Source organism: Gobio gobio (assembly GCF_949357685.1).
Source record: "Gobio gobio genome assembly, chromosome: 15".
Classification (NCBI taxonomy): domain Eukaryota; kingdom Metazoa; phylum Chordata; class Actinopteri; order Cypriniformes; family Gobionidae; genus Gobio; species Gobio gobio.
Genome location: NC_137108.1, coordinates 5,804,294 through 5,826,806, shown reverse-complemented (window position 1 = coordinate 5,826,806; position 22,513 = coordinate 5,804,294). Strand labels below are relative to the sequence as shown.

The 22,513-nt window shown below is 38.6% G+C and overlaps 1 protein-coding gene across 1 annotated transcript in view; it reads left to right on the top strand.

The window, feature by feature from the left end:
- The window catches only part of lars2 (leucyl-tRNA synthetase 2, mitochondrial), a 192,980-nt gene that overhangs the window by 57,744 nt on the left and 112,723 nt on the right, over positions 1-22,513 (top strand). The window contains exons 4-7 of the mRNA XM_079836140.1: positions 6,619-6,710; positions 6,857-6,917; positions 15,966-16,055; positions 16,882-17,025. Coding sequence (XP_079692266.1) covers positions 6,619-6,710; positions 6,857-6,917; positions 15,966-16,055; positions 16,882-17,025 — 387 coding nt within the window. The remainder of the gene's footprint in view (positions 1-6,618; positions 6,711-6,856; positions 6,918-15,965; positions 16,056-16,881; positions 17,026-22,513) is intronic.

Here is a 22,513-nt window from a genome sequence, read left to right as displayed (position 1 = left end):
TCCTCACCGTCATCATGCCCCTCAGCCATGTCATCACCTTCCCCCTCAGGGACTTCAGCCTCTTGCCTCATCACCTAACACAGGGAAGCAGTGAATTAAGACACAAAGCATACAAAGCACACAACTGATACAAAGCATTCTATTAATCAGATCATTAATGAATCATTCTCTAAAAAAAGTAGAATTATTAATATCAAGAGAGAATACCTCGAGGGATGATGCAGCCTCTGTAGTCACTCTGCTGTATGTCTCCACTTTTTCATCCTCTGAAAGGAATGGGAGAGCTTTAAAGCGAGGATCCAGGCAAGATGCTGTATGGAGTGTGTGCCTCTCTTTTGTAGATGTGTATCTCTTCCTCAAATCTTCCCGGATGGCATGCTTGATTTCCCGGGTCATCGGATCATCCTCTGGTGCAGGGGTGAAGTCGGCCAGGAGCTGTGTGTGTAGTGGGGCGATGATTGAGAGAGCAGGCATGCTTTCCTCAGACATTGTGATAGTGGCCAATTTCATGGGCTTGAGGGTCTTCACAAGGTGTTCAGTGCCGGACACGTCTCCCTCACTCAGTGTGCAGATGTCATGCGCACCTTTCCTCACCTGTAAGGATGATGGGAATTGAGAACAGGAAAAGTCAAAATAAAGGAATTAACACTGTATGCTATAAGAGTTCTCCATTCACGCCAACACAACGACTCACAGTCATTTAGACTGTCTCAAACTACACATGCACCAGTGCCTCCTCAAGGCTGTCGTGTCAAATTGACAAACAAAACTTAAGACATTTTCTGTATATGTATATATATATATTTTTTTAGTTAGTTTTGTGTGTACACAATATCATATTTTTATAATATTTTTATTCTAAAGTCTAGTTTTTTTTTATTTCAATTAACTAAAATATTTTTCAAACCTTGGCTTGCTACTAGGTCTGATTAAATCTTAAATCCAATACTTACTTGAGGGGAGAGGAGCGCAGCGCAGATGGCAGGCTGCTGTTCAAGGAACCGATTAACCATGTCAAAGCCACTATTCCACCTTGTTGGAGCATCTGTCTTCAGTTTGTGTTTAGGCAGTTCTGGTAAAATTAAAAAAGAAGAAGAAAAGCTAATTACTAGTAGCCTATATAAGGAATTATATTTTTAAATAGCCTACTGGTAATTTAGAAAATAATAAAAAGCTTGCTTTGAATGCAACCGTTAAAATAGATTCACTTCTATTACAAAGGTAAATCTTTTATTTTTTAAATTAATTTTAAGCCTTTTGCTTACCGAGTAGGGCCTGCTTTTGTTCCAGCACATGACTGGCTGTGCTGCTGCGGTGGAAGAAGGCGGTGATCCGTCTGACTCGACCCAACAGTCGGGCTACAGCGGGCAACTTCAGCGCTCGTTGGCAGGCGAGGTTTAGGGTGTGAGCGTAACAACGGACATGTAGAAAGTTGCCAAGCTCTGCAGCCACGTTCATATTTGAAGCGTTGTCGGTGACTAGAACCAGGTCGTGTGTCTCTATCCCCCACTCGTCCGCCACAGATTTGAGATACTCGCAAATATTTGCGCCCGTGTGGCTATCATCCATAGCTCTCGTCTGAAGCACGTATGAAATTAGCTTCCACTCACTGTTGACATGATGAGCTGTAACGGTCACATATGAGACGGTGGCTCTGGAGGTCCAGGCATCGCAAGTTATTGCTACCCTGGGAGCAGACTTGAGGGACATTTGCACTAAAAACTTTGTCTCCTTGTAAAGAATAGCTCAAGGAAGCTCAAACGTGCTGCGTAACACGAGAATGAACCTCATTGGTTCTTGCTGAAGCTGAAACGTGCAGCGTAACACAAGAATGAACCTCATTGGTTCTTGCAGAATCTCAAACGTGCTGCGTAACACAAGAATGAACCTCATTGGTTCTTGCAGAAGCTCAGACGTGCTGCGTAACACGAGAATGAACCTCATTGGTTCTTGCAGAAGCTCAAACGTGCTGCGTAACACAAGAATGAACCTCATTGGTTCTTGCAGAAGCTCAAACGTGCTGCGTAACACAAGAATGAACCTCATTGGTTCTTGCAGAAGCTCAAACGTGCTGCGTAACACAAGAATGAACCTCATTGGTTCTTGCTGAAGCTCAAACGTGCTGCGTAACACAAGAATGAACCTCATTGGTTCTTGCAGAAGCTCAAACGTTCCGCGTAACACGAGAATGAACCTCATTGGTTCTTGAGGAAGCTCAAACGTGCTGTGTAACACGAGAATGAACCTCATTGGTTCTTGCTGAAGCTCAAACGTGCTGCGTAACACGAGAATGAACCTCATTGGTTCTTGCAGAAGCTCAGACGTGCTGCGTAACACGAGAATGAACCTCATTGGTTCTTGCTGAAGCTCAAACGTGCTGCGTAACACGAGAATGAACCTCATTGGTTCTTGTTGAAGCTCAAACGTGCTGCGTAACACGAGAATGAACCTCATTGGTTCTTGCTGAAGCTCAAACGTGCTGCGTAACACGAGAATGAACCTCATTGGTTCTTGCAGAAGCTCAGACGTGCTGCGTAACACAAGAATGAACCTCATTGGTTCTTGCTGAAGCTCAAACGTGCTGCGTAACACGAGAATTAACCTCTGTTCAGAAGATGAACAAAAGTCTGACTTGACTGACATGAAGGTGAGTAATTAATGACAGAATTTTCATTATTGGGGGAACTAACCCTTTAATCTTTTGTAATCTGTCTTTATCTCTGCTTTGCTGTTTTCCTCTTGTCCTTTGCAGAAACACAATATAAGAGAAAGAAAGAGAGCAAAGAGGATTGAGTCAGATAGAGATGTTATTATCTCTGTGATCGTCTGTGGTGATGAGGGCACAATGACATGACTCCACATTAGTGTGAAATATAGACGATGCTTTCAGCGAGTTCATGCTCTCCATTTGCATTCTCCATTAAACACTTTACCAAACACAGTCTTTATGATGATGACTACATGCATTTTATTAGTCACATCTGAGTGCACATCTCTTCTGAGTTATAGCATGTCACATATGTTGTAACTCTTCTGGATTTAGAGGCTGATATCCATGCGGGAACATCATCCAGCCGGGCTGAACATTGAAAAACCCTTGATGTCTGAAGGTTATTTAACTGTAAATGGGGCAGTTGGAAGGCAGATTAGTAGTTTTAATGATTTTGGCTGGTTGCTATAATTCTGAGCGGTTGCTGAGGTGTTCTAAGTGGTTGGCCAAAGGGTTCAGGATACACAGGGGAGAGCGGGGCACAACCTAACGCTTTTTGACTTTCTCAGTTTGTGTAAATCCACTTGGGGTTCAGAGTATTTATTTTTTCCCACATTAATTGCACACATGTCTAGTACAATTATGTGGTTTTGTTTCATTAATACAGTGTATACTTTTTTCTTGATTTACCCCGAAAGAATGGAAGTGAAATGTGACAACATGCCCCGTAGGTGGGGTACATTGTAACATGACCAAATGACAGCTTAAAATGTTACCTGATGTAATCAAAAAAATATCCAAGACAAACCAAAATATTTTGTCTACAAAATACAATGATTAGCTTTTTAAAATAAAATAATGGCATTTTTAATTATTAAAAATATACTCATTTTTGAGTTTGACAACAAACACATCGCTAAATACAGCTATACAGCATAGTTCAAAATATAATAATAATTAATCATTTCTGAACATTGACACTCAGTCATTATTCACCCTTTTCTCATGGTTTTTCAAAAGAATTCATAAAAGTATAGAATATAATGGCATATTTCTACACTGTAAAAAAAATCAGGTCTCCAATTGAAGATTTTCTAGTGACCGATCACATCTAAATTTTTGAGTTGGCCAAATTGAATTTCTGTGAAAAACTTAAAGGGCTGTAATTCAAGAATTCTTTGGAATATAGACCTAAGTTTGGTCTTGTTTTAAAGCAGACACTCGGCAGATTATTGCTGAAGTGAACACAAATCAAAATATGAAAAGTATGAAAAAGTTATGGAAATTTAAATTTACTGTAAATAAAAAATACTGTACTAAATATTTTTATTTTATATAAAATATATATTTTACAAAATGTTTTAATCTAAAATTACTATAAAATCAAAGCCATATGTCTAACCAAGTTGTTTTCCAAATTTGAAGTTGATATCACAAAAATTGAAGTTCCCATGAGATTTTGTTTAGGCGCTGTACCACAAATAGCCACCGGGTGTCACACATATTCCATTGATTGTTTTTTTGATGCAGTTTTCTGTAAATTTCTGTCCAAATATCCCTTCCATCACAAAATGGTCACCAAATATGGAACCCTGAGACTCAGACCTTTCCGACGATATGTGTTTTGTCAAGATTAGAAAATATTTTTATTATAAAGTAGTTATAATAAATGTTGTAATATAAAACATGACGACGGCCACTAGGGGAGGAGCCCGCTAGAATAATTTAAAGTACCGTTTCCATGGTAACGCGTCCAACGTCAACGTCCAATTTCAAAGCGGTTTTCACAGGATGAATTTTGAGTTCGTAAGCTTTCGAATGATACCTAATTTATGATAATTACTCAAATATATGATACGAAAAAAAGCAGATCAAAAAAAGAGTGCCAGGTGTCCCGCCAGCGGGACGGTGACAGGTAAGTGGTTAAATTGCATCAATTCACAGAAATTCAATTTGGCCAACTCAAAAATTTAGATGTGATCGGTCACTAGAAAATTTTCAATTGGAGACCTGATTTTTTTTTTACAGTGTAATAGGGGCTCATTGTAACGCAGTGTTACAACGCACCCGATCTGCGCAACTGGGATTTAAACCGCGGCTCGTGTCTTCTGCTGATTAGATCAGCATTAAAGAACGATCTCAACTGTTAAATAACAGATATAAGATTAAAGTAATATCAGATTTTAAATAAACACAAAAAACAGAGATGAAAACTAAACTTAAGTAAGAAATTTACTTTTGCTATGGTTAAATACATGTTCAGTAATATCTTCCAGAGATTTTTTAATTGTGGCGATATTTTTTCTCTAAATAATGTTGATATGGCAACTAGTAATCTGGCATCGCTTTCCTGTATCTCAAACAGTAGAGCATGGCGCTAGCAAGGCCAAGGTCATGGGTTCGATTCCCAGGGAAAGCAAGAACTGACCAAATGTAAAATGTGTACCTTGAATGCAATGTAAGCGTCTGCCAAATGCATAAATGTTAAATGTTAGTAAATACACTAAGTTTCGTCATTCTTGCATGTGTGGAATGGGTTAAAACATGCGTGTTACAACTAACCCCCGTGTTAGGTTGTGCCCCGTGCTCCCCTACAACAATAGCTAAGGAATTTTTTTGTGAAAAAAGTTTTAGCGCATCAAATTAGTTTTTTACCGATATACAGTATATGGATTGAGCATGAGTCTGGATTCCGATGTCGATCAGGGCAGATTACGAAAGCAGACCGAAGGGCTTTGACATTACTAACCGCTAGGGCTGAACGATATATCGTTATCGTATCTATATCTAGATATGAACTTTCAAGATATTACTATCGAAAAAGCAACAATATAGACGATATAGATTTCCCCTCTCCGCGCTCGCCCTGCATACAACTCTGGCAGTCACAACAAACATCAGTTTTACGAGTGCCCTTGAATGCACCGCTAAAGCCAGCGCGCACACACTACCAGGGGCGCGGGAACTATATTGTGAGAGGGGGGGCGGCGTTTCCATGGTGACGCGTCATTGCTTGTCACGTGACACACCGCAGCAGCAACAGCGCTGAATGAATGATGATCTGCTTTTATGTCATTTTTTCCTTTTTTATTGAGAATATTCACAAATGTGTTAGCTATGGCATGAAATATCTGATATTCCGATTGTCAAATACATGCAAGTGGAAGTATATTGTTGTTTAAACACCTTTATAACGATGGCGTTAGTTGAGCTGTATGCGCGATGGGCGCCGCCGTGTTAGTTTGTGCCGCAGACGCAGTTCAGAGAATCGGATCTGTTGGATTTACAACCTCTATGTTTACAACACATGAATTCATCCACTTCTCCCGAAATACTTAAAAGTAAGTGGCTGGTGAACTGGGAATAGAATAGAGTAAACATTGAAGTTACTTACACAATGTGTATCTGATATGAATAAAACGTGTCGAATTATAATGGAAAGGATTATTATTACCTCTTCCATAGACATCAGTGTGTATTTTACAGGCTCTAAATGTATTGTTTTTTTAGTACTTGTGTGAATTTATATGTTTGAAACCTAAAATAAACAGTATGTGGTTGAAAACACTGAAAAGTTGTGATATATGACAGCTCTGAGCGAGCCTGTCTCTGGCTAAATTCAACATTTGATCATGTGATGCACTTGATCATCCGCTCCAGGGACCAGCCTAGACTGATTACACCTGTGATCGTACGTGCGAAAGGCTTAAAAACAATACATTTTCTGACACAAATTTTTGAAATGTAGGCTTAAATCAAACACATTTTAATTCAGATTCTGGTTTTCACCGAACATGTAGTCATATCGTATTGTATCGATATCGAGATATCTGGCATGAAAATCGAGATATGAAATTTTGTCCATATCATTCAGGCCTACTAACCGCTCGATGTTGTTTGACTTGCAGGTGTTGAACCCCATGGGCTGGGATGCGTTTGGTCTGCCGGCTGAGAACGCTGCCATCGAGCGAGACCTGGACCCAGAGGCGTGGACCAAAAGGTGCCGTTTCTCCACTCGATCAGTCACACAGCAGCCCTCAGTGTTGTTCATCCAAACACTCACAACTACACACACACACAACGATCCGTCGCCCGGGTTCCCTAACAGCTCTGATTGTCTTGTCCGCCTCTCTGTGTGTCTTACAGTAATATCGAGTCCATGCGGAAGCAGCTGGACAGCCTGGGGCTCTGCTTTAATTGGGAGCGGGTGAGTGTGCGGAGGTGGACGGAGCCCACATTCAACAGATGTGGGAACTGACCTGCATCTCTCTGTTAATTCTGCTGCCTTACTTCATTGTGTAACTACACATCAGGGGTTTTTCCTCAGACGCACATCGTCAGACGGGCATGCCTGAGTTAAAGAGGCCATGCTGTATTTTGAGCACTAAAGGGCATTGTTAGCCACCATGTGCATCACAGCTGCATTTATCACAATAGTTACCATTGTTTAAACCATTAAACCATTGTTTTAAATCAGTTTCCTTAGGTAATGCAAAATATGAAAGTCATTGAAATTTCCAAAATTGTTCCCTATATATAACACTTAAAGTCCTTCACGCGCACTTTGTAACAAATCCTTCCCTTGCGGGTCAAAATGACCCGAAGCCCTTGAATTATACTTAATTTTTTCTTTGTCCAGAAAGCTTATTTTATTTATAAAATTGCAATTTCATGCATAACCCTTTTAATTCAGCTCAAAATTTCTCACATTGGGTGTCTTTGCTAGCCTGACGTCGTCATAGTTCTAGTCAGAATATGAGTGATTATGCTCCATTGGGCTGTGATTTATGGGGGCATGTTTCAACCAAACCAGGAAAGAAAATGCCTCTGCACTTTTATGACGGACAGATGCACTTTTATGGACTTCAAAAACAGAGCCACATTCACTGCCATTATAGAGATTGGATTAGCCAGGACTTGTTTAATATAACTCCGATTTTATTCGTCTGAAAGAAGAATGTCATACACACCTAGGATGACTTGAGGGTGAGTAAATCATGGGATAATTTACATTGTTGGGTGAACTAACCGTTTAACCTCAACCAGTTGATCAATACAAAGATAGGCTCTTTTAAGCCTTTCAAATAAATAATATAAAATTGCATAAATTATTCTTGAACTGACCAAATGGACTGTAAAAACATACATTTTAAGATTAGTCATTAAATTTTGATTATAAATTCACAATTTTTGGGTCACACTTTAGTTTACGGTCCAATTCTCACTATTAACTATGACTTTTTCCTCAATAAACTCTTAATTACACACCTGCAAACTTGTTGCTTTTCAGGGACAATCACCATTTTCTTGGTCAATTGGGTCAATTACGTGAATCGCGTAGAACCGGAGAGGCGAAACATTATTGGAAAATTCTTATAATTTACATTTCTCTGGGCCGATCGGAATCTTAGCACTTGCGTCAGAATCTTGAAGCACACAGCGTCAATTGAGCTGGCCATTGAATGAGACGCCTGGCTATCACGCATCTGATGGAAGGAAGCTTAGTGTTAAATTCAAGGTAAGTCAAGCTTTTTGGAGCAATAACAACAGTTATTTGTTTGCTTGATTCAATTAACGTTAGCTACCGCTTTTTTATGATATATAATTTAATAATGTTGATTCGGACCAAACTGAAAAGTCCGAAAATACGGACCAAACAAGGCAGGTGTGAAAGGGCCCTTAAAATCTCAAAAAAATCGAGCCATTTTTCCTTAAATTAGCACAAAACACAAAATAAAAGCCATACATAGTTAAAAGCCATAAACAAATCTCTTCTGTACGTTACTGTTTAAACCCAGAGCATGTTTGTCGGTGCTTGTGTCCTCTTTCACAGCAGGATTGTGTTTGACTGTATCTATGGCAATGGCCAGCTGATGAGCAGCTCTGGGCTGGTGCCAGACGTGCCACTTTGAGTTCAGCTTTGCCTAATTGGATTAGAGACTGCCTTCTTAATGCTTTTAGAGTTTGATAAGTGATGCAAACTCTGGGTCTGGCTGTCTTAAGCTCAAGACTGCTTCGGTTTAGTCGCATTACCATAGAGACCAGACCAATACAGAGATGACTGACAGTGGACATCGGGTTCTTCATCACCTCTTGGTGACCTCTACTCTTCTGGCCCGAATACTCAACTCTAGACTGCAGAGTCTTTATGCTGCATTCACACAAAACGTGAATATAGCGTCAAAATCGTGTCTACCACGTCTAGTTGGACGCTTGAACATTTTGAATCCATTCGTGCGTCTACAGCGAAATTGGACGTACGTGTAAATTGAGCCTTTGAAGCGAAATAGACACGCATTCAATGCGCTCTAGGAGAAATGTCATAAAACTCCACTCTGCCTCTTTTCATTTTCATTAAAAATATACACTCACCTAAAGGATCATTAGGAACACCTGTTCAATTTCTCATTAATGCAATTATCTAATCAATCAATCACATGGCAGTTGCTTCAATGCATTTAGGGGTGTGGTCCTGGTCAAGACAATCTCCTGAACTCCAAACTGAATGTCAGAATGGGAAAGAAAGGTGATTTAAGCAATTTTGAGCGTGGCATGGTTGTTGGTGCCAGACGGGCCGGTCTGAGTATTTCACAATCTGCTCAGTTACTGGGATTTTCACGCACAACCATTTCTAGGGTTTACAAAGAATGGTGTGAAAAGGGGAAAAACATCCAGTATGCGGCAGTCCTGTGGGCGAAAATGCCTTGTTGATGCTAGAGGTCAGAGGAGAATGGGCCGACTGATTCAAGCTGATAGAAGAGCAACTTTGACTGAAATAACCACTCGTTACAACCGAGGTATGCAGCAAAGCATTTGTGAAGCCACAACACGCACAACCTTGAGGCGGATGGGCTACAACAGCAGAAGACCCCACCGGGTACCACTCATCTCCACTACAAATAGGAAAAAGAGGCTACAATTTGCACGAGCTCACCAAAATTGGACAGTTGAAGACTGGAAAAATGTTGCCTGGTCTGATGAGTCTGGATTTCTGTTGAGACATTCAGATGGTAGAGTCAGAATTTGGCGTAAACAGAATGAGAACATGGATCCATCATGCCTTGTTACCACTGTGCAGGCTGGTGGTGGTGGTGTAATGGTGTGGGGGATGTTTTCTTGGCACACTTCAAGCCCCTTAGTGCCAATTGGGCATCGTTTAAATGCCACGGCCTACCTGAGCATTGTTTCTGACCATGTCCATCCCTTTATGACCATCATGTCCCCATCCTCTGATGGCTACTTCCAGCAGGATAATGCACCGTCACAAAGCTCCAATCATTTCAAATTGGTTTCTTGAACATGACAATGAGTTCACTGGACTAAAATGGCCCCCACAGTCACCAGGGGCCTCATTTATAAAACTTTGCGTAGGATTTGCGTCAGATGTGGCGTACGGATGAAACATAGGACGTGCGTACGCACAGAAATATTTGGATTTATAAAACCGTGCGCACGCACATCCTTTGCAGTTTTCCCTTAATAAATCACAATCAATTCTAAATGTAGCGCAGCTTTTGCGGCTTCATGTCACGCCCATAGTTGCCCATAAATAGTCTGTGAAACGCACACAAGTTAATATTCATAATTTGCGAAATCATGGCAAACACAGAGAGGAAATTAAAAAAACGTAACTTCACTCAATGTGAAGTAGAAGTTATCGTTGGCGAGGTGGCCGAAATAAAAAAGAAATGGTCGGACATCAAATTCGAGGCAAAAAAGCGTCTAGCGCTCCATCGCCAGAGTGTGTCTGCCACGGGTGAGGGAAAGGGGACACCGGAGCTGACCCCTCTTGATGAGAGACTGGCGGCAATTATTGGGGAATCCCTATTAATCCCTATCCCTATTATCTACGTGGAAATGGGAAATAGTTCAGTGCAAATGTAATTTCTTGCAGCTTTCTGAATGGTTGAGACATACGTCATACGTTATTTTATCAAACATAAAACAAACTAAAGGCATATGCATGATTACCATATGATTCCGTAGCTGATGAATACATTTTTACTATGAAAACAACTTTCCCCAGCGGACAACTATCTATCTATCTATCTATCTATCTATCTATCTATCTATCTATCTATCTATCTATCTATCTATCTATCTATCTATCTATCTATCTATCTATCTATCTATCTATCTATCTATCTATCTATCTATCTATCTATCTATCTATCTATCTATCTATCTATCTATCTATTTATCTAATTGGACAACAGAAATGCAAATTAACACATATTTGCAAAAAGAAAAGTGAAATATGTTCTGCAATAATATTGCCATGTTATACAATTCATTCTCATAAATAATATGGTAAACAGAACGAAATAATGTAGCCTACAAAACTGATATTCTCGTCAATGTGTCCGTCTGGTTCTACACATTAAGATTACTTCAAATGGGAGCATTGATTGGTCCTGTGTTCATAAGTGCAGATAGATAGATAGATAGATAGATAGATAGATAGATAGATAGATAGATAGATAGATAGATAGATAGATAGATAGATAGATAGATAGATAGATAGATAGATAGATAGATAGATAGATAGATAGATAGATAGATAGATAGATAGATAGTTGTCCGCTGGGGAAAGTTGTTTTCATAGTAAAAATGTATTCATCAGCTACGGAATCATATGGTAATCATGCAAAAGCCTTTAGTTTGTTTTATGTTTGATAAAATAACATATGACGTATGTCTCAACCATTCAGAAAACTGCAAGAAATTACATTTGCACTGAACTATTTCCCATTTCCACATAGATAATAGGGATAGGGATTAATAGGGATTCCCCAATAATTGGACTGGACTTTTCCTCCATTTTTTAAAGTGTTCCCTTCATCTCAGGGCCATGAGACTCGGTGACTTTTCCTAAATAATCTATCTAAACATGCACAAAAAATCTGGGCTTGATTTGGTTGTTCTAAGGGTGTGTAAAAAAAAAGTTACCGTTTAAGTCCCTCGGGGTCAGATTGACCCCACATTGAAAATGAATGGGAAAGTGTAAAAAATGAAAAAATTTCACTTTTTTTGTCAATTTTTTTTTACTAAATCCAGTATAAATCTGAAAATTTCCACATTTATATCAAGGTCTGGTCCTAGAGCATAAACACAAAGTAGAACGAACTTTCTATCTCATACACACACACGTACACACACACACAAACACACACATGTTTGTGACTGCAACAGAGAGTATTTTTATTGAAATTGGCAAATAAAATCAACAAAACTGGCATAAATCTGAAAGATTTTCATACATAAATGAAGTACTAATACTAGAGCACAAATGCAATATGGAACAAGCATGTTCACTCACACGCACACACACACAAACACAAACACAGGTGTCTGGAGCATTTTTTTGGATTTTGGCAATGAATGGGAAAATGTAAAAAATGCTTTTTTTTTCACTTTGTTTGTAAAAAAAATCAACTAAATCCAGTATAAATCTGAAAATGTCTACATTTATATCAAGATCTGGTCCTAGAGCATAAACACAAAGTGGAACGAACTTTCTGTCTCATACACACACGCACACACACACACACACACACACAAACACACACATGTGTGTGACTGCAACAGAGAGCATTTTTATAGAAACTGGCAAATAAAATCAACAAAACTGGCATAAATCTGAAAAAATTCCATACATAAATGAAGGACAAATACTAGAGCACAAATGCAACATGGAACAATCATGAGAAAGAGAGGGAAAAGGGCAAATAAAAGAAAGATGAAAGGCAGCTTAACTTTTGCATAACTTCCCTATGGACCTCTATTGGATAATGTGGTCATTGCACTCTCTTTCTCTTTAACTATAATTCCTAAAGTTTTTCCACAAACCTACAGATGGCGGTATTCTATCCCTAACACATAGAGCAATGTCCAAAAACTATTTATATTTATTTAAGATCATCATTCAAGTGATTTTTTCATAAAAAAATAATTTTAATGAGCTAATTTATGACATAGTTAGGTATTTGTGCAGCAAATAGGTAAAAAACTACCAAATACCCACAAAAACACAGCATAAATGTATAGTTGAGAAGTAAATAAAAAATGATATATAGTTTTCCATGTAAAAAAAATATATTTCCTTATGCAATCGCTCTGTAAAAGTTTGGGGTCTATCTGAGCACAAGGGACTCAAACGTAAACCCTACTTGAGGGGCGATTAAGGGTTAATCCGTTCTTTCGTGGATATTGAATAGGACAAGGAACAACAAGATATGGTTTAAAACTTTTCTATTCAAGCTCAATTCATGATGTCACATCTCAGTTCAGTAAATTATATCATATCTCAAAAAAGGAGAGAGAGAGAGAGAGAGAGAGAGAGAGAGAGAGAGAGAGAGAGAGAGAATTAGGCCAATACTCTCTTCTTATCCACATTGAGAAACGAGCCATCAGCTGATCCTGAAGCTGCAAAAACAAACTAACATGACTAACAACAGCCAGGATCAGGACACTGACACACTCATCCACACAGTTCAGCCCAACCAAATGATTAAAGCACAAAAAGAAAATGACCCGACTTATTGTACTGAAACAACACAAAAACAAAGTAAACTGGAATGTAATTTGGCCCTAAATGGAGACTACACAACAGCAGAATACCTGAGCACAGTGAAAGACAGTGAGATCAGAAGAAGAATGACGAGGTACAGACTGAGCAACCACACACTGGCCGTAGAGACGGGCAGATACAGACAGAGCTGGCTGCCCAGAGAGAGAGAGAGAGAGAGAGAGAGAGAGAGAGAGAGAGAGAACACCGCAAATTGAATTCCAGTGACAATGATAATTGAGTGACACTAAAAAAAAAAAATCTGCAAATATTTAAATTAGGGCTGTCAAAAGATTAATCGCGATTAATCGCATCCAAAATAAAAGTTTGTGTTTACATAATATATGTGTGTGTACTCTGTTAATTATTATTTAAATATAAATACACACACATTCATGTATATATTTAAGAGAAAATTTTTATTTTTATATATAAAACATTTATATTTATATATATTATAGATTATATAAATGTATATACAGTATATACATGCAAATATTTCTTAAATATATACATGAATGTGTGTGTATTTATATATAAATAATAATTAACAGAGTACACACACATATATTATGTAAACACAAACTTTTATTTTGGATGCGATTAATCGCGATTAATCTTTTGACAGCCCTAATTTAAACTCAAATAATCAGATTCAATATTGATTCTTATGCAGGAGCAAAAGTAATAATAATAGTCAACCACACTGGAGGAAAACCGATTTCAAATTTCCAGACAATTTTCCAATTCATACATTAATGTAGATATACAACATGTTAACAAATTACACAAATTACAAATTACAAAAAAATACAACTACATTAGTTCTTAAACACAAGCAATTAGGTCAATCTTCTGCTGGAATTAGACTCGCGTACGGCCGTTACCGAAAGCCAGTGATTATAGTTTATCAAGTTATAAATATGGATATTTTTTGGGGATATTTGCATGGCTTCATTTCAGAAGGCCTTTATTAAACGGTTAGTTCACCCAAAAATGAAAATTAGCCCATGATTTACTCACCCTCAAGTAATTCTAGGTGTATATGACGTTCTTCTTTCAGCCGAACACAATCTGAGTTATATTTAAAAAGTCCTGGCTCTTCCCAGCTTTATAATGGGAGTTATACCTTAAGATTTTGAAGCCCAAAAAAGTGCATCCATCCATCATAAAAGTAATCCATACGGCTCCAGCGGGTTAAATGGTTAGTTCACCCAAAAATGAAAATTAGCCCATGATTTACTCTCCCTCAAGTCATCCTAAGTGTATTTGACATTCTTCTTTCAGACGAACACAATCTGAGTTATATTAAAAAAGTCCTGGCTCTTCCAAGCTTTATAATGGCTGTGAATGGTTGTGTCGTTTCTGAAGACAGCTCCAGGGGTTAATAAAGGCCTTCTGAAGCGAAGTGGCATGTTTGTGTAAGAAAAATATCCATATTTAAAATTATGAAAAATAAAAATAACTTTATAGACTAAAATAACTAGCGTCTGGCGGTCTGCGGTATGCGAGTCCACTTGTGCTAAAAGAGTGACCCCTAACGCGATGTACAGAGGCATCTCAAGCTTTGATGGCTCTCGCCGATAGTGCTGGGCAACAAACTCAAGCCCCTCTTCTCTTATATCGAAATCCTCCACCAATTCTCTTTAAAAATTCTAATTCATGACCGGTGTTTTGTTTTGCTCTATCCTCTGCGCTTCTGCCTTCCTCAATATACTTGAGTCAAGGGTCAGTCTTTCACTGCAAGTCGACTCGTGTACCGCAGACCGCCGGACACTAGTTATTTTAGTCAATAAAGTTTTAAATATGGGTATTTTTCTTACACAAACTTGCCACTTCGCTTCAGAAGGCCTTTATTAACCCCCGCAGCCGTGTGGAGTAGTTATATGTTATATGATGGATGGATGCACTTTTATGGACTTCAAAAACGACACAACCATTCACTGCCATTATAAAGCTTGGAAGAGCCAGGACTTTTTTAATATAACTCTGATTGTGTTCGCCTGAAAGAAGAATGTCATGTACACCTAGGATGACTTGAGGGAGAGTAAATCATGGGCTAATTTTCATTTTTGGGTGAACTATCCCTTTAACCCGCTGGAGCCGTATGGATTACTTTTATGATGCATGGATGCACTTTGTTGGGCTTCAAAATCTTAAGGTATAACTCCCATTATAAAGCTGGGAAGAGCCAAGATATTTTTTTATATAACTCAGATTGTGTTTGGCTGAAAGAAGAACGTCATATACAGCTAGAATGGTAAATTATGGGATACTTTTCATTTTTGGGTGAACTAACCCTTTAATATATAAATTAGTTCACCACATCATGACCGAAATATTACAGACAAGATAACTCACAGTATTCTCTGTCATGCTCCTTCTGTTGTCAAATGTCTTACTGGTAGTGGATTATTTCTCTATGGCTCGGTCCGACGAGTAATTCAGATTTGTACTCGCCCTCCTGGTATTTTCACTGATCCACTGCAATTATACTTTTTTAGAAATATTGTTTGTGTGTATGTTTGTTGGAAAAATATCTATACTATCCTTATTGTTTTGCCCTGTATATTGTATTGTTGCTCTGCCTTCCGCCCATGGGTTGGATCTTTTTTTCAGATATTTTATTTGATCTTATTTTATTTGACTTCTTTCATTTGAATGGGGTCTTGTCTAATGTTTTGACAGGAGATCACCACCTGTCTGCCTGATTATTATAAGTGGACCCAATATCTGTTCATCAAGCTGTTTGAGGCTGGACTGGCCTATCAGAAAGAGGTGAGAGCACGTCATGTGATCAGCCGGTTTTTCTTCTACGGTTGAGAGACTCAGAGTTAATGCTCATTAAGTAATGTTTAATGTAAATATTGTAAGTAATATTTAATGATAATTGATAAAACAATACACTTCTATTCAAAAGTTTGGGATCACTGAATTTTTTTTTTTGTAAAGAAACTGATACTTTTATTCAGGATGCATTAATTTAATCAAAAGTTACAGTAAATACATGTGTTTTACAAGAGATTTCCATTTCAAAGTACTTCAAACTTTGTTTATTAAAATTTTGAAAAATGACATGTTGCAGCACAACTGTTTTCCACATTGATATAATCATAACTGTTTCTTGCGCATCAAATCATCATATTAGAATGATTTCTGAAGGATCATGTGACACTGAAGACTGGCGTAATGATGCTGAAAATACAGCTTTGATCAGAGGAATAAATTACACTTTACTATATATTCACAGAGAAATCAGCTCTTTTAATTTGTAATAATATTTCACAATATTATTGATTTTACTGTATTTTTGATCAAATAAATGCAGCCATTGTGAGCAGAAGAGAGTTCTTTCGAAAATATTACTGATCCCAAACTTTTGAGCCCAGAACTATTGAGAGACTATTTCAGGAGAAATGACTTCATACATCCACTAAAAATCACATTTGACACCTGCTGATTAAAAGCCATTGAGCCAACATGATGAATAAAAGTCAAAGTCAGCGAATAGAAAAGATCCGTTAGCATTTATTTACAGATTCCACTTGGTTTAATATTAGACATTTTAGTTTTTCAGATAGTTTTTCTGCGGCACTGTGTGCAGGCGCTGGTGAACTGGGACCCCGTGGATCAGACGGTTCTGGCAGATGAACAGGTGGATGAAAGCGGCCGCTCATGGAGGTCTGGAGCTCCTGTGGAACAGAAGCTTCTTAAGCAGTGGTTCATCAAAACCACCAACTATGCCAAGGTATGACCGCCTGAAGCAGTCTGATCCTAGAAACATCCTCTTTATGGATTTTAACTGGGTCCTGTGATGCGGATGGAGTTCTTCTCTATATCAGTGTCAGTGTTTCTGAACTCCCTGAAACGCCTCCATTGAGTTTTATTTCAAACACGTCACAATATTCCTAATTTAAATAATTAAAGGGTTAGTTCACCCAAAAATTTAAATTCTGTCATTAATTACTCACCCTCATGTCGTTCGACACCCGTAAGACCTCCGTTCATCTTCAGAACACAAATGAAGATATTTTAGTGTAAAGCTGATGCTGAGAAAGGCTTCAGATAGGCCTCCATTGGCATTCAGTACATTTACACTCCCAAGACCCATAAAAGGCACTTAAAACGTCGCTACAAAGTCCATCTCACCACAGTGACTCTACAATAATTTTACGAAGCGACGACAATAGTTTTTGTGCGCAAAAAAAAATCAAAATAACACCTTTATCCAACTTGTTCTTGTCTTCCGTGTGTGCCTCCACAACGCATGCGTGAGAATATGACGCAGATCCGGCGTTCGGACACATGACCCAGAAGCGATTTGTTTACAAGCAGAGGAAGACGCGCGTGTCTAAGCTGTTGAATTCTACATTGATCGTGCTTTAGGTCTCGGCGTAGTTCTCAAAATGGGGCTAAAGTGGCATTTCATGGATTCCCGAAGGCCGGCGCTACGTCATATTCTCGCGCATGCGTCGTGGAGGCACACACGAAAGACAAGAACAAGTTGGATAAAGGTGTTATTTAGATTTTTTTTTGCGCACAAAAACTATTGTCGTCGCATCGTAAAATTATTGTAGAGCCACTGTGGTGAGATGGACTTTGTAACGACGTTTTAAGTGCCTTTTATGGGTCTTGGGAGTGTGAATGTACTGAATGCCAATGGAGGCCTATCTGAAGCCTTTCTCAGCATCAGCTTTACACTAAAATATCTGCATTTGTGTCTGAAGATGAACGGAGGTCTTACGGGTGTCGAACGACATGAGGGTGAGTAATTAATGACAGAATTTTCATTTTTGGGTGAACTAACCCTTTAAAACACAGAATAAAGGGGCGGGGCCTGGTTGAGTGAGTTAGTAGTGTGTTGAAACCGGCGGTTATGGTGAGGGGCGGGACATTTCCCAAACACACTCCAAGCACTTGACCAATCTCAACACACTGATCCAGCCGAACAATCAGAGCACATTGTGCTTTTCAGAGGGAGGGGCTTCATAGAGACAGGAACTAAACAGAGCGTTACTGACAGACTGGGAAGAGAGGAGCCGCAACAATGGAGAATATGGGAAAATAATCAACATTTAAGCAGGAAAGCCTGTTCTAGTAGAGCACAAAAACAACATCAAGACTGTAAAAGGGCAAAATAAGAAGCTTTGATGGGTTCCCACAGTCATGGAGAATCATATAGTGTTTTTTTTTTTTCTGGAAATTTTTGAAAGTTTTGTAAATGTCTTTGGATATTAAATATTATGCTCTGTTTTAAAATATTTCTTTGGCTAGATATTGCTCTTCTGAAATTTAAAGAATGATACGCAAATCCGACACCACTATGGTTTGAAGCCAGTTTTGAGTTTTCTTTGTGGTGAATTGGTCAGACCAGTACATAAATTAGTTAGAATTGTTTATTAGTGCAATAATGTATTTTAAAACCCTTATCCAGCATTCACAAACAACTAGAAAGTCTGTGGAAAAGTCACTGGTCAAAAAGGTAAAACAATATTTTTACAAGGTACCAATAATTCAGAACAGTATGGAAGCTTGTTTCCACCACAGAATAAAAAATAAAAAAGATTGCAACTTTTAGAGTTTATATCATGCAATTTAAAAAAAGAAAAAGCAGAATTGCGAGATGTAAACTGTTCTTTTTTTCCTCAGAACTGGACTTTATATCTCACCAGTCTGAGAAAAGAAGTCCGACCTTTTATTTTTTATTCAGTGGCAGAAACAAGCTTTCATAAGAACAGCATGTGTTCTTATGAGATATGCAGATTTGGCATTCAAATGCTCTCAGTTACAACAAAGTACTTCGGTATGAATCCAAACGAACATGTCTGCAATTTATTATTGTACAATATCTGCTGCAGGGAAGCTGTCTAGAGTGCACTTGATCTTAATTATACTTCCCTAAATCCACCCACACAATAACTGGTTAAAGTCCTGAGAGTCTAAATCAGTTTAGGCACTCGAGATCTCGCGGAGGAGGCCTGTCTGTGCTGAGGATCTGGAGGCTTATGATGCACTCGAGTCATGTCGAAATGATCATATTTACATGATGACCGTACATGAATGTGGTAATTAACAGTGGGGGCGTCCGCTAAAGAATCATGTTGGAAGCAAAATGGAATTGGTCATAAATACGTTTAATGTGCATGTCGTCTGTGAAATTTAGTTTTGTGTACTGCTAATGAAGAATAGCAATAAAATATAACTCGTTTAGCCAGTTCATATAACAACAGACCTGTGGCAGCGCTAAATAGATACATGACATAATGCTGCAGTTGCACACCTAACACACATCATTTGCAGTTCATTTTCTTGCAATAACACTATAAAGCTTCCTGTCTTTGTAAGTAAGAGGGAAAAAGGAATGCCCATATTTTTCCAACCAAAGGGCAGAGTCAGAATAAAGCCTCGTATCTCCCGTGCAATCCGTCAGTATTTCCCACAGCGCTTAGTCCCGAATGAACCGAGCCTGTTCCTCCTGGCTCAGATTGACTCCATCTGAGGTGTGAACGGCTGCTGGTTCGTCTGGTCCTCCACCTCTTATTGTACTGGGATTGAGAGCCACTGCTGAACCTGCATATGTTGTGTTTTTTTTGTCCAGTACTGCTATTATGTTGTGGAAAAAGCTATTATTACACATCCTAAAACTTGCCAGCTTGCTCAATAAAATAAAATGTGTAATTTTTACAGAAAAAGACAAAACCTGTTAAAATCCCCCTATAGTCAATAATTTGATCCGTTAAAACTCATCTTTGATCACCAACTGACATATTTTAAAGTTTTGCCCTATGGATTTCTTTTATTAAAGCTACACTGTGTGATATATTTTCCCCCATCTAGTGGTGAAAAGGTATATGATCATCCAGAGAATTTTTGTTTCTGTTCCTCTCAATTCCGATTTCGTTTTAATTCCTACGGTGGCCGATTTAGTCCAAGATTAACATGGCTTCCAGTTCGACCTCGTCCACATTCGACACGGTGCCATCGAGTGTTAAAACGCGAAAGGCGAAGCTTGAATTCACGGGTATGTCCCTCTTTGGCTAATGTACTTTCAAGATGGAGGGGCAACATGGCGACCCGCATTCGAACCCTCACCCGTATGTATTTTCAATGGCATATTATAAACTTACGAGAATACTTTATTACTTGAAAGAAGTAAATATACATTAATGAGCACATATATTTTTGAAAGAACTAAGTGTTTTTAGCTAAGAATAAACTAAAAAAGTTACACAGTGTAGCTTTAATGCCTTAAAATAGCTTTAATGTTACTCTACACCCTCGCTTCATTTAGTATAACTTTTGATTTGATCAATGTATTAATAAATGTTCAAATGAATATTTTAATAAGATATAGATTATGCTTATGCAGTATTTTTGTTGTTAACATATAATATTGTAAAGTGTCACCAGTTGTACGGTAAAATATTGTAAAATGTATGTTTTTTGCAGGTAAAAGCTATGAATTACCATATAATTTATGGTGTATTTTAAGGTAAAAGCATATTTTGATAGATTGGTGTATTGTAGTGCTGTCAAACGATTAAAATATTTAATCGCGATTAATCGCATTAATGCCATAGTTAACTCACAATTAATCGCACATTTTTATTTATTCTAAATGTCCCTTGATTTCTTTTTGTCCCATTATTTTTTCTTATTTTAATGCTCTTATCAACATAGAAAAGTGGATCGGCTTGCTTTGTTCAAATGTTTGTTTTATTGAAAACAACATTGGCATACTGTAGTGTTCGATTTCACACCAACATTCTCACTTGAAGCAGTCATTCACACTTGGAGGAAATAATCGCTCACACAATGTAACACTGTCCATCAATAAAAGGGTGAAAAAAAATACTTTGTTGCACAAACAGCCCCTTCAACAGCCCTTTCTAAGGGATCAAAACAGGGTGATACAAAATAAAATTACAAAGTGCACATGCAAGGTAAACTAGGACTCCGCCTATAGTGCAGTTAAACCAGGGGTCGCCAACTAGCGGACTCCGGTCCAAATCCGGACCGCGAAGCCTTTTGACGTAGGCTAATGAAACAGTTAACGTTGCAATGCTCACTGTTGCGTTCAGACCCAGACGCGCGGTCAAGCATGCAGGTGCACCGGACGCGAATGACGCGACATGCACGCCGCTTAATTCGCGCCGCAGAATGTCTATTTGCGTCTTTGCATTGACTTAAATCACTCGCGCAAAACGCTTCATTCGCGTCCGGTGTGAATGCACCATCAGAGCAGAAAGCAGCGCTCAAGACAAGCACTTTTAGTTGAAGACCCCTGAGTTAAACCATGGCATAATACGTTTCTCATTTCGGCGTCTCACGCTTGCCATCCACGTCTACTCTTTTAATGGCCCAAACAAGTGTGGGCAGCCGCAGCGTGCCTGATGTTTTGTTTCCGGTCTAGCTACATCCGGAGTGGTGTTGTAGTTTTTCTAACGTTACTAGTTGCTGCAACAGCATGTGAAAAAACTACAAAGTTTGTTAGACCAAAAAGAACGTTAATCTCGCGATAAAAAAATTGACGCCGTTAAAATAGGTTTGCGTTAACGTCGTTAATAACGCGTTTAACTGACAGCACTAGTGTATTGACATTGTATCACTAAATAATATATTATATGGTTATTACTTGTAAAAAAAGCTGCTAGCAGCGATGAAAGGGCCCTCACACCCAGGAGCACCGCCACCCGGTGGCCTCAGGAAAACAGCGAATAGTGGGCGACATGCATTTAAGCAGTTAAATATAGGAGAAATATGGCAAAGTCCTTTCAATGTGCCACACTTCCTGCTGCCAGCAGGTGGCGCTTTGACTATAATCAAATATTGGCATGTAGAGTCTTCAGGTTAGGACTATTATCAAACATGTGAAGTTTGGGGCAGATCGGACATTGTATGCCTGAGTTACAACAACGTCCTGTTTTGTTGTGTAAATTGCATACATTAGCACCATAGACTGTTAAAAAAATATGGACGTAGTGTCCATGACGTCACCCATAGGATTCTGATGAGCAGTTTTGAAGTGTAAAGTGAGGTCGAGCTGGCCATTGCCATCGTTGCCACACCCGGATAACTGAAAATGGGCAAAGAGGCGAGACGTGGGCGGAGCTGAGGTGTCGTAATGACTAACAGACAAACGGCAATCCACCTGTCACTCAAAGTGGCCACGCCCTTAATTATGCAGAACTTTAAGGCTTTATATAATGTAAACGAATGAGTTATAAAATAATTCA